Source organism: Galeopterus variegatus, unplaced genomic scaffold (assembly GCF_000696425.1).
Source record: "Galeopterus variegatus unplaced genomic scaffold, G_variegatus-3.0.2 Scaffold2432, whole genome shotgun sequence".
Lineage (NCBI taxonomy): Eukaryota > Metazoa > Chordata > Mammalia > Dermoptera > Cynocephalidae > Galeopterus > Galeopterus variegatus.
Genome location: NW_007728543.1, coordinates 56171 through 80640, shown reverse-complemented (window position 1 = coordinate 80640; position 24470 = coordinate 56171). Strand labels below are relative to the sequence as shown.

General features: G+C 56.9%; 1 protein-coding gene across 2 annotated transcripts in view; it reads right to left on the bottom strand.

The window, feature by feature from the left end:
• ASS1 (argininosuccinate synthase 1) overlaps positions 1 to 24470 on the bottom strand; it is a 53027-nt gene that overhangs the window by 18834 nt on the left and 9723 nt on the right. Inside the window, exons 4-10 of one of the 2 annotated variants that reach the window (XM_008581680.1) lie at positions 19337 to 19393; positions 16806 to 16880; positions 13376 to 13446; positions 12619 to 12649; positions 7595 to 7685; positions 5360 to 5444; positions 4532 to 4596 (exon numbers count right to left, since the gene is read on the bottom strand). In XM_008581680.1, coding sequence (XP_008579902.1) covers positions 4532 to 4596; positions 5360 to 5444; positions 7595 to 7685; positions 12619 to 12649; positions 13376 to 13446; positions 16806 to 16880; positions 19337 to 19393 — 475 coding nt within the window. The remainder of the gene's footprint in view (positions 1 to 4531; positions 4597 to 5359; positions 5445 to 7594; positions 7686 to 12618; positions 12650 to 13375; positions 13447 to 16805; positions 16881 to 19336; positions 19394 to 24470) is intronic. The other variant, XM_008581681.1, reaches the window with a different exon arrangement.

The window sequence follows — 24470 nt, the reverse complement described above, 5'->3', positions numbered from 1 at the left end:
AGGTTGCTGCCGTTGCGTGTGTGTGCATGCACGCACGCGCGCACCTTAAAGATCTTCTCTCTCCTCTCCACCGGGGTAGGGGGTACAAACGATTTCTGTGTATTTCTTCTGGGGAAAAAAATGACTTTAAAAAAATCGGTGACAGAAACCTGATGCTAAAAGACTATGGATTTGGGGCTTTTGACAGTCGCCATACAAACCACTGCGCAAAAAGGAGGAGGAAATGACAGCTGAGTCTCGGTGTCGCCAAGGAAGAGACAACAGACATCTTTGGAGTGACACGCACAGCAGCTCCAAGTGTCTATTTTCATCTGCCCGTGTTTACAGGGAAGAGACAGAGGTGTCAGCAGCGTTGTGAAGCAGCTTCAATCACACCATAATCACTGCCAAGAAGGGTGGGGGGCGGTGGGGGGCGATGGGGAGCTGGGGGCTGGCGGGGGCTGGGAGTAGAGAGTGGACCAGGGAGGAGGAGGTGGGGACCAAACAGCTGCTCCGGCTTAGACTCTCCTTGTCCGTCCCCGAGGCTGCCAGCTTAGTCTGGACTGGGCAATTTGGCAGAATTGAGTGGGATCCACCAATTTAGCCAGGGGTCAGGGTGTGGGGGCTGGGGCACCTGGACCAGGGGCTCTGGTGCTTTCAGAAAGCAGTATCCAGAGGAAGAGATTTGAAAAGGCCGGGAGAAGGGAGGTTGGCTGGAGCCCAAGGGCTCTCCTCTTAGGTACCAGGGCCAAGGCTAGAGGCAGTTGCCATGGTGATAAGAAGCAGGTCAGGGTGGGACTCTAACCACCCTTTAGGCTCCTGGTGCACGGCGGGCCCCTTCCTGGGAACCGGGTCCCCCTCTGAGGCTGGCCACCCCAGGCCTCTGGGACTGAGAGCCCCTTTGCTTCACAGGTCTCCCTCCAGTGTCCGTCTAGAGTGTTCCATTTGAGCAGAGCCCCTGGGAGGGCTGGACAGGTGGGTGGACAGGTTGCACAAGTGGGTGGGCAGCCCACATTCCTTCGTGGTCAGAAAGTGAAGGAGGAAGGAGGAAGTGAGAGGTAGGGGAGGGTGGGAGAGAGATGGGAGGGTGGAGGGAAGAGAGTAGAAGGGAGACAGCAAAGGGAGGAGGAGGAAGAGGAGGGAAGGAAGGGAGGCGGGCGGGGCAGGGCTGGGAGGTGAGGAGTCTGCGGCCAGAGAGGGGAGAGAGGTGAGCCGAAGGACACGAAGGACACGTGCTGGCTCCTGCCCGCTACCCCCCTGCCTGCCTGGCCCGCCTTCTCCTCCCCACTGATTTCATTTACTTCACTTAATTAGCCCCCCTCCAGAGTTAAAAAGATAATGTGATAATGACGACGTGAACAGCCACAATACAGCGAAGCCATTCCATCTGCAGCTTCTCAAGCCCCTGTCCCTGACCCCACGCCCCTAGCGCCACTGACCTGGCCACCCCAGACCCGGGCAAGGGCACTGCCCAACTCCCTACCCCCCACCCCCCGACGAAAAAACAAGCCTTTAACGGATTTCAATTACGAGCTTTGTAAAATCAATACAAATGACATTTTCCCCTTGTACACCAAGACAGGGACAATCGCATCTTCCTGCTCTGCCCTCAGTATAATTGACGATTAACAGCTTCTCCCATGCACTTAATAAAAACCTCATCATGGGGGAATCCACAACCCCCTAATTTATTGTCTCCACTCTTTCCTACTCACAGCGAAATATTTGGAGTGGAGAAATAAAAACAAGACACCACCCTAAAATTACCAAGCAACTTTGTTCTCCCACCCCCACAACCCAAGCAAGAAAATAGGCAAATTAGAACTTCCAGAGGGAGATGATAAATCTCAGTCTGGCCCTCCTTTCACACTTGGGAATTCCAGAGAGGGAAAGCAACTTGCCTACGGTCACACAGCAAGTTCTTAGAGTCAGAATTCTGATATCCTTCCCAAAACACTGTACAACTCTCAGACTGAATTCTTTGCTTTTAGGGACAGTCCCTGACAGGTACACACACAATACCTGGGCAGGTGGTAAGGAGTTATATCCTTCCCAAAACACTGTACAACTCTCAGACTGAATTCTTTGCTTTTAGGGACAGTCCCCGACAGGTACACACACAATACCTGGGCAGGTGGTAAGGAGTTGAGAGGATTGTAACAGATTGTTGATCTCGTGGCTGTGGTCTTCTATGTGGATGATGCCCCAGTTCCAGAAAAAACATAGTAGTCTACCCTCCAGACGCACCACCTCAAGAGCTGTGTGCATTTGATTCGCACAGCAACCCATTTCACAGATAAAGAAGTCGAGGCTCAGGGAGGCTGAGCTACTTTCCCAGTAGTGATGGAGACAAGGTCGGGACTCAGGTCTGGCACCGAAGCCTTGACCCCTGACACTGGCCCTTCAGTGTGCTGCCCCTGGGTATCCAGGGGCTTGGCCCCACTCAGACCCAACCCACCACCCAAGAGGCCACCTGGGGTGCCTCCTACCCTTCTCTGCCACCCTCCCTGGAGTGCTCTCCTCTACCCCCCATTCCACATTCTGCCAGTGGAAGCCTGTTCTACCGCCACCACCTCCATGACGTCTTCCCAGAATAGCGCAGCCGGGCTTTCCACACTGCCTTCTCCAGTTCACTTTTCCTCTACTTTTCCCCACCCGTAAGATGCCATTTCAGGGTGACCTTGAGCCAGTTTTGATCTCTCCAGTAAGGGAAAGCAATTCACTTTCACCCCTTGTGCCAGTCCTGACCGACTGGTAGTGCCTGACAGCAGCACTGACACACGTCTGCAGCCAGCAGCAGAATCGATGCGTGATGCCTGCCACAGGCATGGGAAGGCATGACAATAGGTGCCACACTGACAGCTCTCAGAGGGCACAGGCTGCCTTTGCCCTCACCCAGCATGCCTCCGGGGACTGGCCACCATTTATGGAGCACATCCATCGCATCAGTTCCTGCTAGTGTATGTGGGTTTGAACCTGGATCCATCCGCTCCAGAGTCCAAGCTCTTAGCCCTCCACTCCATGCTTCTTGGGGCCTGGTCATCAGTCCCGGTCCTGCCACCCGTGTGCCTGGGACTTTGAGCAAGCCCTCTCCCCACCTGGGGCCTTGGTTTCCCCATCTGTAAGGTGAGGCGCTCATCTCTGACTCCTCAAGGTCCCTCCCAGTTCTGCCTTGGAGGACTCACATTGTGCCAGCTCCCAAGGGCAGGTTGAGACAAAGGGACATTTAATCAGATGTTAATATAGGTAAGAGACAAAGGTAAGTGAGGATGAAAGGGAACAGCTAATTAGTAACATTGTTCTCGACAAGGCCTTCCCAGAGAGTTTCAATTAGATTGTTTCTCACGGATAATAGCCGTGGCAAGGAGGTAAGAACTGCAGAAAAGAGGCAAAGTGGCCTCCGCCCCGCACTCCTCCCTGCACCTTTTGAGGTAACTCCAAACAGGTCAGAGACAGAATGATCCAACCCCCACCCCCACACTCACCGCATCACACCTGGGAAAACTGAGGCCCAGAGATGACAAGTCCAAGGTCACTGGGCAAGGCAGGGCAAACCTGGCACAAGAACCCCAGGCACCCGCCTCCTAGGCCAGCACCCTTTCCTAACACCTGAAATCTGGCCATGTCTTTAGATTTTGGAATCTTAGTAAAAATGTCCTGAAGGACAAAGAGCCATGACCATACCCTGGCCTAGTTTCATTTGGTTGTGTTACTTTTCAAATCGACCCTAACTAAGCAAAGCAATTTGAACACCTGCCAAAATAGGGGCCCCTGACCTCATCACTGGCATTTAAAAATTCAGGTGCCAAATTCAGGGGCTCTAGCTGCTTAAACCTTGCCCCCTCCCTCTCGGAGACCCCCCAAAAGAATGCAGCATTGCTTTATCACCTGCCGGCAGGTCCTCAGAGACCTGAGACCTCCTTGTTGTGGATGGGGAAACTGAGTCCCAGAGAGGAGGGTGTAGTGAGATGAAACGGTGACGATGACAAAGACTGAGAGAAGACAGACAGAGGCACCTGCTTGGAGGCCAATTCCTCTTCCCCCCAGGCCCAGCCAGCCAAGGTGGCAGTCACTCCACACCATAGAGCCCTGCCTGTCCCTGGAAAAAGGGCCTCCATGCCATGACTGAGGCTGGGACAGGCTCACAGCACCAGTGTAGCCCACAGCGCCCACTCCTGGCAGGATTCCTGTCCTGCCTGGCTAGCACCCACGATGCAGCCTTAATGACCACGAAATCGGCTCTGCATGGTCGGCCTCCAAACCCGGCCGACCCGCCCAGGACACAAGAGAGCCTGACCTCCAGGCCTGGCTCTGGCCTCCTCCTCCTCTGAGCCCCTCCCACCTCTTAGGACGGCTCTTCTATAATACCCTGGGAAGTCAGTGGCAAAGGGCCCATCATCCCCATTTCCCAAGAGTGGAACTGTAGTCTAGTCGGGTGAAAGGACTTGCCCAAGGTCACCATGTAGCACGGGAATAGCAACATCTGAATGGGTGGGAGTCTCGGGGGTCTCTGGGAGCCAAGGCACACCCCAGGGGTGGTGGGCAGACTGACCTCGTGACTTCATTCCAATGAAGCGGTTCTCCACGATGTCGATGCGGCCCACACCATGCTTGCCCCTGTGGGAAGGATGGGTCACTTGGATCCAGGCGCTGCTGCAGGCTTGCAGTCAAATGCCACCCACCCAGCTGGGCTCTGGGCTGCAGGCTGTCGCAGAGTGGGCACAGTTTGGCCCGGATGTCGATGCGGCCCACACCATGCTTGCCCCTGTGGGAAGGATGGGTCACTTGGATCCAGGTGCTGCTGCAGGCTTGCAGTCAAATGCCACCCACCCACCTGGGCTCTGGGCTGCAGGCTGTCGCAGTGGGCACAGTTTGGCCCCTATGCAAGATGTTAGGCTCCATCTCAGGATTTAAGACTCAGAGGACATCTGGGCCAGGTCACCTGGTCCAAGTGCCCATTGTACAGGTGGGGAAACTAAGGCCCAGAGAGAGAAGGGACTGCCCACATCACTCAGTGAGTTTAATTGCTCCTTCTGTTACCTCCGTCTGAACCTTCCCTGGCACCAGCTCTAACCACGGCTCATCTCTCCTTCTATCCTGGTCTCCCTTGATGCGGCTGAGAGCCTGGGAGTCCCAGCCTGATAGGCCCTAGGGGCCAGTGCAGCCCCTGGGGTTGTTATCTTCCAAGGCTGAGGGACTTAAATAAGGACCATTGGGACTCTCCTGCCAAACCAGTCACCTTGGGTGGGGAGACTCTGTGCCTTTGGGGCTAGGACAACTTGTCCTCAGCCTGTCCCCAGCCCCTAAACCTTAGCAATGACCATTAGCCGCAATGGTCCAGGCCAGTGCCTGCCGGGCAGGGCTGCAGGTGGGCACTCACGCGACTTCATTCAGGTACATGAAGAGCTCCAAGGAGGTCTGGTGGGTGGTACCATCCTTGACATTGGTCACCTTCACAGGGACCCCTAGGGCGGGAGGAGAGGGCAGTGGGCCTCTGGGCCAGGGTTTAGCAGAGGAGCCTGTGCCTGCCACCCGCCCTCTCCCTCCACCCGCAACGCCTTAAATGGATGTGACAGATATGGACTCCAAATGACTCCTTCAAAAGCCCTGTGCAGGTTGAGGCCTGCTGGGGGGAGAGAAGGGGCGAGAAAGCCCCCCAGAATGAAAGAGAAAATGCAATAAAAAACGCTCTCCCCCACCCTCCCATTCTCTTTGCCCCTTTTGCATTTAGGGGCTGTGAAATTGGAACCAGGCCCTGAACTAATTGAATTTCACGCTCCACTATTGTCTTACACCAGGAGCACCTTCTGTCCCACCAGTTACCCGGGGGCCGCCTGGCCAAGGAGTGGCTGAGCTCGCACACACGCACACACTCACACACACACACAGCCCCCTGCCACGTCTGTCAGGCGGACCCCCGCGCCCCGACCCCGTACCCCAGACCCGCACGCAGCCCTCTGATTGATGGGGGTGAAACGGTGCCCGCTCGGGCAGGAGAGGTGTCGGAGGCGTCCGTGAATTCTGAGAAGTCGGGTCTGGGGTGGCAGGAGGGCAGGAGGGATGCGGCCGCTGCTCGGCAAGGGAAGGGTCGTGTCAAGGGGGGTGGCCGGGGGTGGGGGCAGTGGGTGGGTTCGGGGTTGACTTTGAATAGCAAGGGGCGCTTTCTCGAGCGGTGTGAAATGAGCAATACATGTATTAGGGGCTAACAAGAGAGCCGTAACAGTGACAAAGAAAAGCTGCTCAAAGTTGGCGGCTAATCCCCACCCATCTGCCCGGCTCATTTCCATGTAGCGAGCCATCGGGTGCCAATCAGGCCTCAATAGCGGCTTTCGAGTCTTTATTAGCCAGGCGCCGCTCGGAGGGGCTTCGCTCAAGGCGCTGTCAGCCTCACCATTCTTAACCCCCATTTCCAGGGGTTTTATAACTTGGTTGTAAATTGCTATTAAATGTAAGTCTGCCCAATAATGAACCTTAAGCCCCTCGCGCCACCCCCGCCTCTCCCCTCTCCCCTTCTTTCCCTCCCCGGTCCTATTATCGGCCTTCGCTGGGGCCTCGGATGGGGCCTGCCCGGGAGAAGAGGTGACATTGTTGGTGCTGTTGCTGGAGAAAGCCTCTTAGCCTTTAAAATAGTTAATAATTAGATTAAAACTTCAAATAAATTAACTAGAGAGTGAATGGGGGATCCCCTTGCTGCCTCTCCACAAAGCCCTCTCTGCTCTCTGCTCCAGCCTGGGCAGCTGCTTTGTGGACAGACGAGCCAGCCTCCTTGCCTGGGCTTGCGATGTCCTCATGCCTCCTCTGTTCCTCCAGCTCCTGCCAGCACCACCTCCTCCAGGAAGCCTCCCTGATCTCTGCAGCCTCCTGGAAAGGTCCTCCCCTCAGAGCCCCCAAGCCTCACCCAGAGCCTGGTCAGGCATGCCTTGCCTTCCCCTCCTTCCTCCAAGGCAGAGATGGCCATCCTGCTGAGCTCCAGGCTGGGCACTCAGGCCAGGCCAGCATATGCTTCTTGTTGATAGCAGTGAGGATGGGGGTGATCAGGAGACCCTGTCCCCACTGCTGAAGGCAGCAAGAGCAATGGCAGCTTTGAACCTAGGGCCGGAGGACTGGCTAAGGCTTTAGATGTGGGGTCAGGTGCTCCTTGGGGCCAGCTCTATACGGTGGGTCATTTATTGAGCCCCTTCCAGTGCTGGATGAGCCTGGTGCTGGATACTTCCCATACAGACCTCATTCTGTACCAGGAAAACAGCAGGCACTCTTTCATCCCCAGTTTACAGATGAAGAAACTGAGGCCCAGGAAAGTTGAGTGACTTTCCCAAAGTCCCAAAGCAGCTAGCATGTGGCTGCTCAGGGACAGGACAGCTCTTACTCCAGACCTAGTGTCCATGAATTGTGTGACGGGCAGCTGAGGGTGTTTCCTCCCAAGTCTGGAGACTTCCATGAATCCCACTGTCCAGGAAGGGGGCTATTGGGAGCCCTTGAAGCCCCTGCCTGAACTCTGGCTTCCAGGAACATAGGAAGCATACAGAGGGCCTAGGCCCCCAGACAGGGAGGGGACAGGAGTCAGGGCTCTGAGTTGAGTCCCATTGCGGGGGTGGGGAGGTGAGGGAGCACATACCTTTTTTGAACTCGATCTCAAGGATGTCAGGGCTGTTGGGGGCTTTGGTGGGGTCCTGGGTCTTTGTGTAGAGGCCTGGAGGCGCTTGGTTCTGACAAAAGACAGAAAGAGGTTGGAGGATTGGGAGTCCGGAGCCAAGCCAAGACATGCTGGTCCCTGGACACCCTGTACCCCACCTCCTGCAGGGATCTGCACCCCTCTCCCCTCTCCAGAATCAGGGGGGTGCTGGCACCTCCCCACCATCTGGTATGGTCCAGCAGGCGCCCCAGCCCCCAGCCCAGAGCCAGCCCCGCTTGCCAGGGGCCTGGGAAACAAAGGGCTCAAGAAATCAGACAATTTTTCCCCTCAACTTGATCTCATCTTTTTCTTCGACGCCCCCACAGCTGGAGGTAGAATAGCAGGAGAGGAGCAAGTCAGGCAGGAAGAAGTGCGACTCTGGAGGAGCAGGAGCGTGGGCTTCCCGGGAGCGGGCACGCACGCTCCCGCCAGCGCCGGGAATTGGGGTTTATTCTGCACTGACCGCAAAGCTAATGACTGCGCGTGACCCCAGCAGGTGCTCTGGCGAGCCGAGCCGTCCCCAGGGCCCCTGAGGTTAATACTCACAGGGAGAAAAGAGAAGCGGAAAGCGAAAACCCATTTGAAAACACATCAACCTTTATGTATATTTTTTCTTGGGCGTGTTGGAAAATGCTGCTTGTCTTGAGGCAGTGGTGGAGGGGCGGCTCGCTGCCTGGAACCGTCAAAATTCCCGCCCACCTCCCCAGGCCCCAGCTCCCACAGGCTGTGGCTTGGACGCTTGCCACCGTGGAGATGGGTCCTCTTGGGCCTGACTGCTCAAGTCCCTCCTGTGGGCACCCCGTGCCCAGCCGTTCTGGTCCACCTGCTAAGTCCTTGGAATGGCAGTCCCTTAAATCTTTGCTTTCAAAACCTTGCAGATTCCCATGTCACCCTCCAACTATAATTTCTTTTGAGTTCTCAGCAGCCCTGTTTGGTAAGAAGGTCCAGCACTGTCACCCCATCTACAGATGAAGAAGTTGAGGCTGAGGGAAAGGACGGTAACTGCAGCTGTGAGGTCTGCTCTGCGGGCATGGATCGCATCTGAGCTCTTCCCTGGCACCTAGCACAGGACAAGGAACCCACGAGGCCTTTGGCAAATGCATGTTGGAGTTTAGAGTAGTGGAAAATAGCCCTAAGCAGGAGTCAAGACCTCAGGCTGCGGGGGCCTTGGGCAAGCTGCTTCCCCTCCTTCAGCCTCAGTTTCCTCATTTGTAAAATAGGGAGAATGAAACCTGCCCTCGACTCTCTTACGATTTAAGTGTTTAGACAGCTTTTATATTTTTTTACTGGATATGAAAACACACAAGAAAATGCCGGGAAAGGCCTGGTGCAAACTGTAACGTGCTCTGCAGGTTGAAAAGACAGCTGGAACAGACTGTGACAGGTGCTGGGCCTGCCTCCCAAAAAAGCCCCTCCAGGAGAGGCCCGTCCTCCCCGCGTGGGGTGGATCACTCGCCTGTGGCCACTTAACTGCTGGCTCTATGCTAAAGTGATCAACTACCACGGTTTCCTGGGACTCTCCTGGTTCTAGCGCTGAAAGTTCTGTGTCCAAAGAAACCTCTTAATCCTTGACAAACTGGGATGGTTGATCCTTCTAGCGCTACTTCTGAGCTCAAGCAGGGGCTTGAGATGGAGCCCCCCCAAAGTGTGGTGTGACTCAGGACTCCCGCGTCCCTTCATTTGTTCCACCTGTGGGGCAGAAACAAGAACCCAGAACTGACCTTAAAGACAGACCCAAAGAGGTGGGAGGGGTCCTTAAGGACCCCCAGCTTAATGCCTCCATGGACCAGGGGAAACAAAGGCCCAGGGAAGCAGCTTGTCCAAATCATACTTCAGAAGCCAGCCCTGGGGACACTAGATCTCCTGCCCGGTGCTCTTCCTACCAGCCCATGCCATTTCCCAGCTGCTCTAGTAATCTGGGCTGAGAAATGGTGTGAGACCTGTGGCCGGGGAAGGCCAGCATCATTAGCCATGGGGCAGGTGCCAGGGCTGCTCTCAGAGAAATGCCAGGCTCCCTGGGTCCCACTGGGCCCTGCCCACACCCAAGTTCTCTGTGCACAGACAGATGTGGGCCCATCCTCAGCCAAAAGGCAGAATGAACTGGGGATGGACTGTGGGTGACCAGCACAATGCCACAGCCTCTTCTGCACCTGCCTGGGACTCCCCCTAGCTGGGGCTCAACTCATACCAGGGTGCCAGCCCTGAGGGCCCCACCCGTGCCATGCCACACCCTTCAAACAAGTCAAGGACGCGAGTCCAGCACTCTACAGTGTAAGCCAGGTGGGCCCCTGACAGCACTGCCAAGTAGATAAAATAACTAAATAAAATACCTAAATAGAAATAACATTTGCTTTGCATTCCGAGGTGGCTGGGCGCCTGCCTCCTTTTTACTCTCCCTCCTAAAAGCCCAGTTCAAATGACAAATAGTTTGTTGCTGAGTATCAATGCCATCTCTTTATCCATCCCAGCAGGAGGGCTCACTTCCAATGTCATGGGGGGGGTGCTGGGGGAGGAGAGAGTGGAGAGAAAGAGGGAGAGCGTCGGGTGGGGGTGGGGGGAGGGCGAGAGAACGCACGAACCGGGGCCGGGGAGGAGAGATTGGAAGCAAATGGCCCATGCACTGAGCCGTGATGTGCAGGCATGATCGATGCTGCGCAGCCCGCTCAGCCGGCAGCCCGGCGGCCGGCGCTGAATGCCGCTCTCACCCGGGCCGCGTGAAGTTAAAGCAAGTAAATTTCTGTCTTTCTTCGCATTAGCTGCCTCATTGCCCTTCAATCAGCCCTCATGGAGGCAGAAAATGGCTCGGCCATCTGCCTTCAAACCCTCCCTTCCGCAGGTCTCAGGGCTTTTTTTTGGAAAGGGGGAGGGGCAGGGGAGTCCCTTCAGGTCTGTCCCCCAGAGCTCCCCCCCAGGGGACCCGGCCGCTCCACACATGAGAGGCAGAGACACAAGGGTGGGTCCTGGAGTTTAGCCTCCAGCGCAGAGCCCTGGGGGAGACACCGTGGCCAGGCCAGCCTGGAGGCGGGTGCAGACCCCCTGCAGGAGTGGCCCGATCCTGGGTGCCTCGGCCAGGCCCCATGCCTCTCTGCGGGAATGATGTTTTCTCTCACCTCACACCCAGTCCGGCCCAGCCTTTCCTGCTTGACCCCTTCTTCCCCAAAGAATCTCAGCCAGCATGAGGAGGGAGGGCAGGACCCCCCAGCTCCACGATAGAGGTTTTGCCTGGTGCCAGGCCAAGCTCTTTAGATGCCCCAGGAACGAGGAGCTGTGGTTTCCCACTTTGTGCATGAGGAATGGGAGGCTCAGAGAGGTTGGGTAACTTGCCCATCGTTGCACAGCCATAAGAAGCAGAGTTGGGATTTAGACTCAAGTTTCCTGTCTCTGGGATCTTAGTACTGACTGGGTAGCAAAATCCTTAACAAAGATAGCCTTTAGCACTTACATATGCATCCAGTGCCCTCGTTAGACAGGAGGCCTGTAACCTGCACCAATCCTTGAACCCCCCTCCCTGCCCCCAGCACTGCCTCTGGCCCCTGCTCTGCTCCCCCAATGCTGAGATGGTCTGTTCTCTGGGTGCCTCCTCTCTGGTGAGGGGACGGCCACAGGCTGCTTGGAATGGGCTGGGGGTGGTTTCCCAGCATGCTTGGAAGGCACTGTGAAGCTCAGTCCCCCGCCTCCCCTGGTGCTGAGTGACTGCCTAATTAGGGGTGGCTGGCCTGAGTGTTGTGGGGTCAGCAGAGCATGAACTGGAAAAACCTGTGGCCAGCAGGCAGCAGCTCTATAGGGCCCATCAGCCCCCAGGGGACAAGGGTGCTGGCTCTGCTGAGTGACAAGTTTAGACCAGGCAGGATGAGCAGGTGGGGGGGGGGCCGTGGGCAGTGGGGGAGCCACAGAGGCCAGAGCATCTGGTGTCCTGGGGCAAATCACCACTCTGGCCTCAGTTTCTTCACCACAGCCTGCATCCAAGGAAATTAAACCAGGAAAATACCAGACCCAAGCCTGGTCCCCAGAAATGGTCACTGGTATGTGTTATGGCCAACACCGACCAAGTGAATGGTCTGGCATTGCCTGGGATGGCAGGCAGGGGAGAGTCAGAGCCACTGGGCCCTGGGAGGAGCCATCCTGTGATCCTGGGCAGGGATCTGGTACTCTCCATCCTATCACCAAAACCACTGGGCATCCTCCCCTCCAGCAGGCTTCTTAGATACACCAGGCCCAGCTACCGCCCCCCCAAAAGAGCACACTTCTTCCCTAACCTCAGCCAAGCAGCCACCCCACCCCCAAACCAGCCGTCCGGGTATGGGGCTGGGCCAGCGAATGGAGACACACTTCCTTGGGGACAAAGAGATTTTTCTCTTCCCACGATAGATTTCACCCTCCTTCCCCCACCTCCCATGGTGGGCAGGGGGAGACACAAAGAACCCCCCACCCCGAGGGAGAGAAACCCTAAACTTCAAATAGGGCCGAGGGCCCAGCCTGGCCAGCCTGGGAGGCTGGGGACAGGGGATCAGGGTGGCCGGCTGGCGGGTGTGGAACACAGACCCAGACAAATGGGTCCTGAGGCTCGGATCTGTGCCCCCCCCTTTGCCCCCAGTCGGGCAGCGCGGCCTGAGAGCTGGTGGACGCAGGCTGGGCCCTCCCACGAGTGTCTCATCTGCCTAATTACTTCTTCATTGTCTCGCAGTCACACACTGTCCCTCTATGCTGCCCTGAAATATTTCCTTCCCCTATTCATCCCAGCAGCAATTAGAACAAAAGCACTGGGGAGGGGGGACCTTAAAACGCAGCATAGAGAGGGCAGGCGGAGGGGACTGGCTGGGGAGGGTGGGGGAACACAGGCAGGGCTCAGCCCCAGCCCCACGGCCGGCCCCCCGTGAAATTTCAAATTAGGCAACAAATACATCAGACGGCATCGGCACGGAGCAGCTACCACCAAAGGCAGCCGCTCGGAGCAAACGGGGGATTACCTTGGGGTTCTCCAAGATTCCAGCCTCGTAGCTGTGTGGGGGAGGGAGGGAAGACAGGGGGTCAGTCGGGGAGGGACACAGCCACGGCATGCACACCCCCAGCCCCCAACACACACCCCATTGTGCCCACAAGTCTGGTCTGCCTTTTTTTCTGCCAAAGCAACTGCTGCCAGGCCTGCCTGGAACGTTCTGGGCCCACCACAGTAGGCTGTGGGAGCTGCAGGTTGCCAGGAAGAGCCGGGATATTTCCCTCATCCTCTGGGGCACCCCAGGGCTCCACACATGGGGGCCTTCACACATGCTGTCCCTCTGCCTTAAACACTCTTCCCTGTTCCCTGCTAAGGCCTTCTGTATTCTCGAGGTTTCGACTGCAGATGCCACTCCTCAGAGAAGCCCTCTACACATGGGGGCCTTCACACATGCTGTCCCTCTGCCTTAAACACTCTTCCCTGTTCCCTGCTTAGGCCTTCTGTATTCTTGAGGTTTCGACTGCAGATGCCACTCCTCAGAGAAGCCCTCTGTTACCCTAGATGAGGCTAGGTCTCTACAAAGCTGATCAGAACTGCAGCGACAGCAGTGACGGAGCTGGGTAGCGTGACATCTGTTCTCCCGAGGCCTCTCGGCTCCACGAGCATGCGGACTGCATGTGCGGGGGCCGCCACCTCATCCCGCCTGGGCACATAGCAGACACTCGCCAGCGTTGGTCCCACTGAACGAGTCGGGGAGTGCAGGGGAGGGCCAGGGGTGGGGGTCTCACCTGATATGCATGAGGTTCTCGTCCATGCTCCACGGGCTCTTGGGGGTGACCGGGATGGGAATTCCATGTTGCTGCAGGTAAGAGACAACATGGGTCAGGCATGAGGCAGCTGGAGGTGGATGCGAGGGCCAGGCCCAGCTGCCTTGTTCTGTCTAGGGTGGAGAAACGCCCAAACTCTGGCCTCCTTTCAAGCAAGACCCTGGGCCACCTCCTGGTCTCCTCTGCCCTGGAGCCACCTGGGGAGGGAGCGAGGGCCCCATTGCTGGATGTGCCCATGCAGAACTACAAGAATGTGTATCTGAGGTATTGCAGAGTGCACACTGACCCTGGAGGTTCCTTCTGGAAGATTCTATGAGTCTACATGTCAAGGACCCCTGAAGCACTTAAGAGCATGCTAGGTACTGTGCCGAGGGTCTTCCAGCACCAGTGACCCCCACCACGACCCTATGAGCTGGGGGTAAACCAAGGCATCTGCCACCAGAGCCCACATGGTGCCACATGTGGACCCAATGAAAGGAGGACGCCCACGAGGGCTTCTAGCTTGCGGCACTTGTTTATAATACACTGCCCCACGCCTTCTGGGACGCGCCCCCACTCTGGGCCTAGTGCAATAGCCACATACGTCACTCTGTAGACTCTAAAAGGGGAACACCCCAGCAGACCCCCCATCTCCACTGGACTCTGCTCTGATTATGTTTTGCTTTCCAAATGGTACAATCCATTGCTAAGGGAGAAAAACCCTCCCACGGAGACCATGGGCTAGAAAGGCTGTGGCTACCACCTCACTCAGCCTTTGGGGAAGAGATCGGGCTGGTTGCCTTCGTGGCCCCTGCCACCCTTGCGGACGCCTGATTGGAATCCAGCACACGCATTCCACTCTCCTCCAGCTCTGGGACATCTAGGCACCGCCTTCTCCTCCCCAAGCCTGATGGGCACAGAGTGCAGGGAGGTGGCCCACACTGGAGGCCAGCGAGACTGGACACTCTGCCTCCCCAGTGCCTCGGCCTCAGTGGGTCCCAGTGGGAGCCATGGCCAGCCCCAGCCCAGCAGCCTCTGCCAGCATCACCCCGCAGGCCCTCTCTCTCCTGATGGGCTCCGGCTCTCACTCCCAGGACTGTAAGACTCCAGAGGCCTCCTCCAGGGAGTGGCTGTTTCCTCCTTCACCAATTTAAAATTAAAACGAGGCTAAAACTTTCTGGGTATTTTTTTTTTTTTTTTGAGCTTTACCAGGAGACTTACTTTAAAATACTAGCCCACAATCTACTCTAGAATTTGTGTGCTCTTCAATTTAAACTACACGAACAAATGAAAACACCTCATTTCGAGGCTGCTCAGTATGGGGAGCACTTGTCCCCCACAAGTTGTCCAGAGTCAAATCCACGCACTTGCCCTGTGCTCTCTCCAGTGGAGATTGCCAGGTGTGGGGACCAGGACCCTGGGCAAGACAGGGCTGGCCTTTCCTGCAGGGATATCCTGGTGGCTGCTGGGCTCTGTCCTTCCTCTCATGGCTCAGCAGCTGGGGGCTGAGAAGAACAGTGGGCCAGGTTCCCTGGAGGCATTGGTTTTGTCTTTTTGGGGCGGTGGGGGTGGAAAGACCCTTGCCTTCTCTCCTTCCCAATGGGCCTCCATCAAGGAGCAAGAAGAGGAGAAAGGGAGAGAAGGAAAGGAGGAAAGAACAGGACAGGCTCCCCAGCTCAGCAGAGACGCTCAAAAATGCCGACCGTAGTGGCCATCCCAAGACCAAAGGCACTGCCGTTTCACAGCCCCTCTCTGTCCCCCACCCCACTGCAAACTCATTGTAATCGAGGACAGAAAACAAAACCATCTTCAGTGTGTAGACAGGAAACCGCCTGCTTTCCGGCTCCCACCTGGCACTCTGGCTTTTTCCAGTGATAGGGACGGGCTGGTTCTGAGTGTTCTTCCCTTGGATGATGAGTTTGGGGGACAGGAAAAGTGGAGCACGGGCCTGTTTTTTATGAGTCTCATAGAGCACCTTTTGGTCTTGGCTACTTACGGGTTTTGAAGGCAGCGATTTTTCAAAGCCCCATTGATTTTTCTCTCATCTGTCTCAGATCCCGCCTGGCTCTGAATTTTGGACAAAGCCTCACTGCTGCTCAGTTATTCCGGTCATTTTCTGGGTGCAGAAACACTGCCCCTGCCTCCCTTCTAGAGTGCGCGAAGCTTCCCCAGAGCGCGATTCTGACAGCATCTCTGAGAAAGAGTGTAGGTGGCCGAGGGGCACACGCTCATCTTTCCCAGGCCAACTTTTCCTGTTCAGAAGGTCAATGGGCATAGAAGCTGGAAAGGAAGGACAGCGACACTCCTGAAACTGAAATTCATCTTTGCTGGAAAAACCAGGAGTGGCTTTTGTTTGGGGGCTTAAAGGAAATGAATCGGTCAGCCTTGCCCCTCTCTCTAACTTGAGAGTGTAGCTGGGTGTGGTTCCAATTCATTATCCTCAAAGACGAAACACGCTTCATATTCTGTACATCAAGGAGATGAGTGGGGAGAAAAGCCTCGCCAGCCCCAGTCCCTTAATAGCTCTGCTATTTGACAATTTGTTTGGCAACATATGGGCTTGCTCTTGTAAACTCCCCTCTTAATAATAAAACAACAGATGGTGGAGAAGGTCTTTCCTCCCAGCTCTCCAGGTCTTAATGGGAGGCTGGCGGCAGGGGCAGAGCTGCGTCCCCGCCGCGTCCCCTACCACGCGGCACCTTGGCTGCGGCGAGAGCTCACAGCCAGCCCTGGCGACTGCTATTTAAAAACCTGAGCAATTTTCTGGTGTGTGCACCGAGTTGCTTTTCCTCTGTCTGATTGATTGAGGCTGTTTGTCAAGTGCTGCCATCGAGTCGCTAAAAAGAAAGGTGCCCTGGGGAGCGGCTAAGGATCTTGATGCAAAACTTCTAATATGTGTTATTGCAACTTGTACTTCAAAAGGGGCTGGTGCCAGAAAAGGCTTTGTCTGCCGTTGCCCCTCGGAGCACCTACCTGTTCCTGGGAAAGAGCTAGGGACAATTAGCAGCCTCAATTAGCAGTGATTGAGGTGCAGAGAACAGCCGCTTGCTCACATCCCCAGCCACCCCGAATGACACACCCTGCATATGTGGCAAGCAGGGCTCTGGTCTCTGTCCCCTAGGAACAGGAGAGAGAACGAGTCCAGCACCCTCTGGCTCAGCAGACTGGGAGCTCCCCACAGAGATGCTCAGCCCAGGCAATGGACCCAGCAGATGACCACACCTCTGCGGGGCCAGCCCAGGGGACAGGTGCAACAGCGGGGAGGAGGGGGTGGCTGGGGCAGCAGTTCAATCCCCCATCACACAGGATCAGTCCTGGCTTTCTGTCGCGGGCCCAGGCAGGCCTCGAGCAGATCTGTGCCTGGGAGGGTGGCAGGCAAGGGCTGGGGTGAGGGCGGAGACTCTAGCCTTACCTTTGCGTACTCCATCAGGTCACTGCGGCCCTGGAACCGGTTGTAGAACTCAGGCATCCTCCAGGGAGCGATGACCTGGACACAGAGCAAGTGGTCAGAACTGGGGCGGGCCGAGCCACTGGCTTCTCCTGGCCCTGAAGCAGCAGACCTGGTCTCTCTGGGAAGGGGCCCGCAGCTCCAATGACCACCCGACAGTCTCCTGCTGTGTCCACAGAGAGGATGCAGCCTACGGGTGCAGGCAGGGAGACCCCACTGAGCAGGGAAGGATGCAGCCTGCCACCCTGGGGGATGGCTGTGGAGAGGCCTGAGCTCCATGACAGAATAGCTGTGTGTCCTCAGGCAAGTCCCTGTCCCCCTGCCTCAGTCTCCCCAATGACACCTGAGGGTTTGAAGTAGGAAGGCCCTTGTTCACATCCTCGCCTGAGGGCCACCACCGGCGACTAAGGGAGAGTCCATGCAGCCGCAGCTGCCTCGCCTGGCCCTGCTCGAGGTCAGTGGCACCCAGAGATGACACGCTGCCCCTACCCAATTTTTTCGTTTCCCACCCAGAACTGTTCTGCGTGGGGAAGCGGGGGCTGGGGGAGCCCAGCCTGACTGAGGGACAAAGCTCATTCCCTCTGGGTCTCATTGGCCTGAGGGGGTCAGGGACAGGTTTCCAGAACAAGAGCTCCCTACTAGCCCCTGGAGCTCACCAGGCCCCTGCCTCTGACTGCAACCTCTCAGGCAGGTGGGCAGGGGGGCATCATTAGATGGAGAAGCCAGTTTGGTTTCTGGGCTGGGGATCTGATGGTGGGGTGTGAGCGGCAGAAGGCCTGCTATTCTCTGAAGCCTCCCAGTCTCACAGCGAGCAGCATCGGGATCAAGGCTCAGCACTGGAAACACCCCTGCTCTCACCCTGACTCCTGGAGACCAGCTTGGGCCCATGCCCCCAGCCCCAACCCAGCCCCTGGGCCTGGCCTCCACAGACAAAGACCCAGAAACCGGACACCCTGGCCCCCCAAGCTGCTGTGGGAATGCAGAGAAGTGGGGGTCAAGACAGGGCCCTCGATGCCTGCCACCTTGCCTGCAGCAAGTCAACAAGCAGCCACTGTCCCACGGCTGCTCAGCAGCCTGGCATTTGGGGTCAAAATAGATCATTAGAGCTCATTACCGCTCACCTCTGGGCCACTCCCATCCCCCACCCAGCTGCTGGCTGGTTAAAGGGACAAAGATATTTCGCTTACAAGAAAAAAAAGGGAGACCCCTTAGACTCCTTGGGGGCTTGGGAGGGGGCAAATCTTCCCTGGATTTAGCCCAAAGTGGCCTCAAAGGAGCTCAGATCTAGGCCTATGCTGTTCAATATGATGGTCACAAGCCACGCGCGGCCACTCCCTGAGCGCTGGCCGTGTGGCGGTCCCACTGAGATGTGCTGCCAGTGTAAACAAAGCACACACTGGCCCTTAAGGACTCAGCATAAAAAAAAAAAGCAGGGCCGAGCCCGTGGCACACTCGGGAGAGTGCGGCACTGGGACTGCAGCAGCGCTCCCGCCACGGGTTCGGATCCTATACAGGGATGGCCGGTGCTCTCACAGTGCTCACTGGCTGAGCGCGGTGCGGCTGGTCTCAAAAAGGACAAAAAAAAAAAAAAGCAAAACATCTCAGTAAAGTTTTTTACATTGATTACATGTTGAATGATAGCATTTTGGGTACATGGGGTTCAATAAAGTATTTTATTGAAGTGATGTCACCTGTTTCTTTTTATTTTTTCAATGTGGTTACTAGAAAATGCAAAATGACCCGTGGGCTGGCCTTTGTGGCTGCGCCGTGTTCCTACTGCTTGGCCCCACCCCTGCGCAGCCTGGGAGCCCCTGCCTCGGGCGTGCGTACCTGGCGTTGGGCGTGCATACCTGGAGCCTGCCTAGGCCTGTGCCCAGCAGGGACTTGGCAAGTACTGAATGAGTAAGTGAGTGAGTGAAGGAATGAATGGGTGGATGGATGGACACAGGCCCAGGTCCAAGGTCAGGACGAGGGGCAGGGGCAGCAGACTGGAAGGTTCCCACTTGTGCTCTAACACCTGGGTGACATGCCACAGGCAGGGGTGGCTGAGGTCCTGGTAATTTTCACCCCAGGAAAGAGTCTGAGACTCTGAGGCTCAGGCACAGATAGCTGTGGGCATAGCTGGGTGGCCCTGACCGGGGCTGGGAGGGCTGTGGCCAGCCCAGAAATCGGCCACCATGTCCCAGAGCTGTTCTGGCCTGCATGCAGGGAACGTCAAGGACACTGGCTGAAGGTCAGCAATGTCTGTCTGTCTAGTGCCCTGGCCCACCCAGGCACCTGGACAGCAGCTCCAGGAAAAATGATTGGCCAGGGAGAAAGTGGCCTCTGCTGCAGACTGTGCACACGATGCTCTCTGTGGGAACAACGGGCGCCTCCACCCAGAGAAGATTCACTGGCACACTGTCCCTGTCCTGTGCATCCTCTCAGAACCCCATGCCCTGCCCCTCCCAGGGGCCTCAGTCCCCAGTGGCCACCCCCTAAGAGCAACGTCTTACCTTAATCTGGGGGGCCAGTGAATAGCAGGTGAGCTCAAACCGGACCTGATCGTTCCCCTGAAACACAGCACAGAGGATCATCAGCAACCACAGAGCAGGGGGTCTGGGGGTTGAGGAGGGTGTGGGGACAGGGGCAGCACCAAGGGTGGTGGGCTGCATGCCTAGAAGGGTCTCTTCTCGTGTGTGTGTCCCCCTCTGACCTCACAACCTTCTGAGGCAGGTTCCATTATCTGCCTGTTTAAAGACAGGGCAACTGGGCTTTCTTGGAGAGGCAGAGGAGCCAGCTCCTGTCCCACAGGGGTGGTCAGCGCTGGGACCCAGGGCTTTCTGAGTCTACAGCTGAGCTGTGTGGGCACGTGGGCAGGCAGGACTGGATGCCTACATGCCCAGTGTGTGCCATGCTGTGAACATCATGACTTTTGCATGTGCCGTGGCAGGTTAGTGTGAATGTGGCGGGTGTAGGTGTGTGCGCATTGCAGTGCAGAGGTGCAGAAGTGTAGCAAAGCAGAGCGGGTACACGTGTGGGGACACGTGGTGTGGGGTCACGTATGCGTGGGCACGTATGCAGGGTGTAGGGGCATGCGCATGTCATCATGCATGTGCAGAGTTCAGAGGTGCATGTGGTAGCATTCAGGGACATCTGTCCCCTTGGGGCTGGAGGTCTGGCCAGCGCTGGGACTCCTGCTCTGAGAAGCCCCAAGGGGCCGCTCCCAAGCTGCCCACATGACAGCCTCTTCCTGAAGGGACCCCACCTGCCTGACTTCGCCCTGTTCCAAACTAGAGAGCGCATGGTGCTTTGGTCCCCACATCCATACAGATGGGAATCCTGTCACCTCTCTGAGCCTCAGTTTCCCCATTTCTATAATGGCTGGTTGGGGGGAGGAGATAGAGCCAGCTAACCACGGAGGGCCTTTTGCTCCTCAGGTCCTCTCTGCACAGACAGAGAAACTGAGGCCCGAGAAGGGAAAGAGACTAGTCCCCTGGGGCAGGGCAGGGCCCAAGCCCAAGTCTCCAGTACCCACAGCCCCCCACCCTGCCTACATCTCCTGCTGTCAAATACAGTCATTCCAACATCCCATCAAGCTGCAGCCGTCATCCCAGACACAGCTGACCATGCTGACGACGAGGAGGAAGGAAGGGAGGAGGGAGAGGAGGCCGGCTCAGCCAGCCCAGCTCAGCCAGGAGAAGATGGCTGCCTGCGCCTCGCCCGCCTCCACCAGCTCAGAGGCCTGGAGGGAGCCTTGGGGCTGGGAAATAACAGAGGGACCTTCCGCCTACTGTGAAAACTGCACGGCACAGCCAGGCAGTGGCGGGAATGACATGTTATTTTCCAGAGTCTTGTCAGGCGGCGCGGAAAGGCAGGTCCCAGCCCCTCTCTGCAGAGCCAGGAGCTGCTGGGAAATAACAGAGGGACCTTCCGCCTACTGTGAAAACTGCACGGCACAGCCAGGCAGTGGTGGGAATAACATGTTATTTTCCAGAGTCTTGTCAGGCGGCGCGGAAAGGCAGGTCCCAGCCCCTCTCTGCAGAGCCAGGAGCTGCGTGCAGAGCTGAGCCTCGAGCTGGGGCCGAGCAGCCCCCACTCACCCTATTTGGCCCCGTTCGTGAGAACCTGCTATGCGCTGTCACACAGAGTGCTACCCAGGGCCAGGAGTACCTTTAACCCTGTTTTGCAGATGAGAAAAGTGAAGCTCAGAGAGGTGAAGCCACTTGCCCAGGGTCACACAGCAAACACGCCCATGCTCACAGTTCTCTCTCAGACAACTGACCTGAGCTTCGTGGATAATGAGCTTGCTGACTCCTTACAGCAGCCCCATGAGATTGGTTCTATTATTATTTCCATCTTATGGATGGGGACACTGAGGCCCAAGCACCCCCAGCCAGCCCAGTTCCTTGAGTAATGGCAGCTATAACAAGAGGCAGGCTCATTTCAGATTTGTAAAGCACATGGTCAAGTATTGCATATCTGTTATTTTTCCCCACGGCTTCATGTTTCTCCAGCACAAAGGTGGCTTGTGCCTCCCAGGCCACGCATGGCTGGGCTGCTGTCTGCCCATCCAGACACCGCCGTGGGGACACCCATCTGTTCGGGAGCCAGAGAACCTCGAAGAATCCAAACAAACAGGCTTCCTTGGTTCAAACTCTGTCCCAGGCAGGAGCCGAGGGCCCCAACCAGTCCTTCCCCTCCCTAACCCCAAGACCCCAACACCAGGGTAGATTCCCCGGAATAAGGGGGATGTAGTGTCTATCGCACACATGTGTGCAAACGCTGATGCATGTGCACACGTGTGCAAACACGAGCCCACTGGGATTGGAGGGCCTGGGGGGTCTCCCATCTGCCCCTGGGACAGCCACACAGATGGTGCCATTTACAAAACTCCTGCCCCGCTGCACGTACCCTGCCAGAGTCTCAGGCTCATATTTCCAGATCCCCCTTCCAAAACGGGGGAAGGGAGGAGGCCCCGCAAGGGTCACCCCAGCTTCTGTGCAGCTCTCTGGGTGGGCAGGATCAGGCTCCCAGCAGCATGTGGAGGGGTGAGATTATGGCTCGATTTCTGTTCCAAGTTCTACTGGGATGGGGTGTCTGGGAGGGAAGCCGACCCTCGCCTCTAGGCCTTTGCACGGGCTGTGCCTGCAGCCTGGGATGCCCTCCCAGCTGTTCCAAGTTGTTCCAAGTTCTACTGGGCTGGGGTGTCTGGGAGGGAAGCCGACCCTCGCCTCTAGGCCTTTGCACGGGCTGTGCCTGCAGCTTGGGATGCCCTCCCGGCTTAGCGCCACTGACCAACTCTTGCTCCCCCTGGATATTTCAAGTCGCCCTCTCTGAGCTCCTGCTGGGTTAGGGCCCCTAAGTCCCCCATTGCCTTCTCGTCACCAATCCCATAATGGCACCCAGTGCACGGAGGAGAGCCAGTGCTAGGTATATATTCATGAAATGAACAAATAAGTGCATGAAGGCGGAACATGGACCCCCAAGGCATGTCTACGTGGCTGGAACAAGGACCCCCAAGACCCTGGTTCCCTCCACCATGTGGATCAGGTGCCAGAGGCTGGGAGAAGCCAACGGCTGAGTTATCTGCACGGCTAGTCTCAGGACTGGCACCCTCCTGCAGCTGTGCTGGAACCTCTCTGCATCTTGGGGACCCTCCTCAGGCAGCTTACACCCCAGCCACAGGAGCTCTTTTCTCTTCACTGTGAACCCCTTGCAGAAAGTTCCGCCAAGTATCCCACGGGGGTTTGCCTTGGGTGGCCAGCCTCCTGCAGGCCTGGCCCCACACGTCCTCCCGCTTGCTCACTCTTTTGATCACTTGCTTGGGACACCCCCTGACTGATCTGTGAAGTCACTGGTGTCCACCCCCAGCCAGCCAGGCAAGGAGCCCAAGTGCTCAGGGTCCTGCCCTCCCTGCCCCAAGCCTTCCTAGTCCTCCACACTCACACCCCCCAGTTCTTGGAAATTGTCTCCAGAGGCTATTGGGGGCTTCCCAGGTACACAAGGGGAAACGGAGGCAGGAGAGTACGTGCCTTTCAACCCCCAGAAAAGAGATGGCAGAGTCAGGGTAGCACCTGCTCCTCTGGCATCCCGGTGGCCTTCCCACTATCTTGGAGGCCCCAGTGATGTTTCAAATCTGACTGTCCCTTTTGTGGCCCCTGAGCATGAGCTTCAGGACACCCCAAGTCCCAAGCAGCTTCAGAACCAAAGCCCTGCAAGACCAGGGTGGGGAGCAGAGGACCCGGGTGGCACTGGCCTCTCCATCCCTCTCCCCCTCCAGTGGCCGCCCTCTGGCCAGCCACGGAAGGCCTCAAATCCAAGCCTCTGGTGCCATCTGGTGGCCTCACGGAAGGCAGCACACACAGCAGCAGGCGGCTATTCCCAGCCACTTGTGGGCTAGTCTCTGCCTGGACCCCAGGAGCTATCCACACCAGAGCCAGACCCATCCACATAGCCACCCACAGGCTCCACCAGCCCTGAGTGCCACCCAGCTGAACCCTGACACTGCCACTGGAGGTACCTTCTCTGGGCAAGACCCCTTCCAGAATCCTGGTCCCCTGGCCTCAACTCACCAGCTCATTCCATTTGGGCAGATGAGATGGCTCAGGAGCTTTCTTATCCTGCACTGACATTTGTCCTCAGTGACCTTCCTCTGCTCCCAGAACAGGTCTGACAATTGCAGGGTCGGGACACCTCCTTCATTGAGTGTTCACTATGCACCAGGCCCCGTGCCAAGCACTTTATTGGAATTATCCGACTCATTGCTCCTAACCACCTGTGAGCTGGGTTTTATTTCTCTCCCCCTTTTATAGGTGAGGAAACAGACTCATGGGGGTTGAGTCACACAACGTGAGAGCAGTGGAACTACGGTCTGCAGCAGACGTGTGGTCCTCTGAGCCCGAGTCTCCGGCTCTCTCTCCCGCATCTAATTCTACCCAGCCCCTCATGCGGAAGCTGGCTCACACATCCCTCCCCACGACTGGGGTATTAGTAGAAACTACGGCCATGAGTCTGTGTGTAAGAAATGCTCATGGGTCCCTTCCTCCCTCAGAAGCCCAGCATTTCAGTTCAGCACAATTTGTCACTGTCCCGCTGGGGGAGTCACCAGCCACCCCCCATCCAGCCTGGGACCCTCCATGCCTCCTAATCAATTGCCCTCAGGATGAAGCCAAACCCCTTAGCACGGCCTCAACCCAGTCCTGACCCCACTGCTCCCCCCATGACTGTAGCCCTTGCTCCGTGCTGCCAGGCAGACCCTCTGCCTGACATACTCTTCCCATACCCTGTTATTCATTCACCTATACGCATCGTTCAGGGCCATGCTCTGTAAGACAGCCTTCTCTTATCCCCTGGCTGCTGCCCCCACGGTTCCCGTGGCACAGACCCTCTAGCTGCCTTATCGTGCATCCATTCTCCTCTCCTTTGTGAGGACATGGGCTCGTGGAGGGCAGACAAGAGGCCCAAGAAGTTCAGCACTGTGCCCAAGCCCAGCATGTGCCCAGTGCTTTACAGACACCAGTGTAAGCTTGCTGACCTAGTGCCCAAGCGAATGAATGGATGAATGCACAAGCCTTCAAAGATACAACCAGTGCCGTCGTGGTGGATGGCTGTTTGCAAGACCACCCTTGAATCCCAACTCCATCAAAA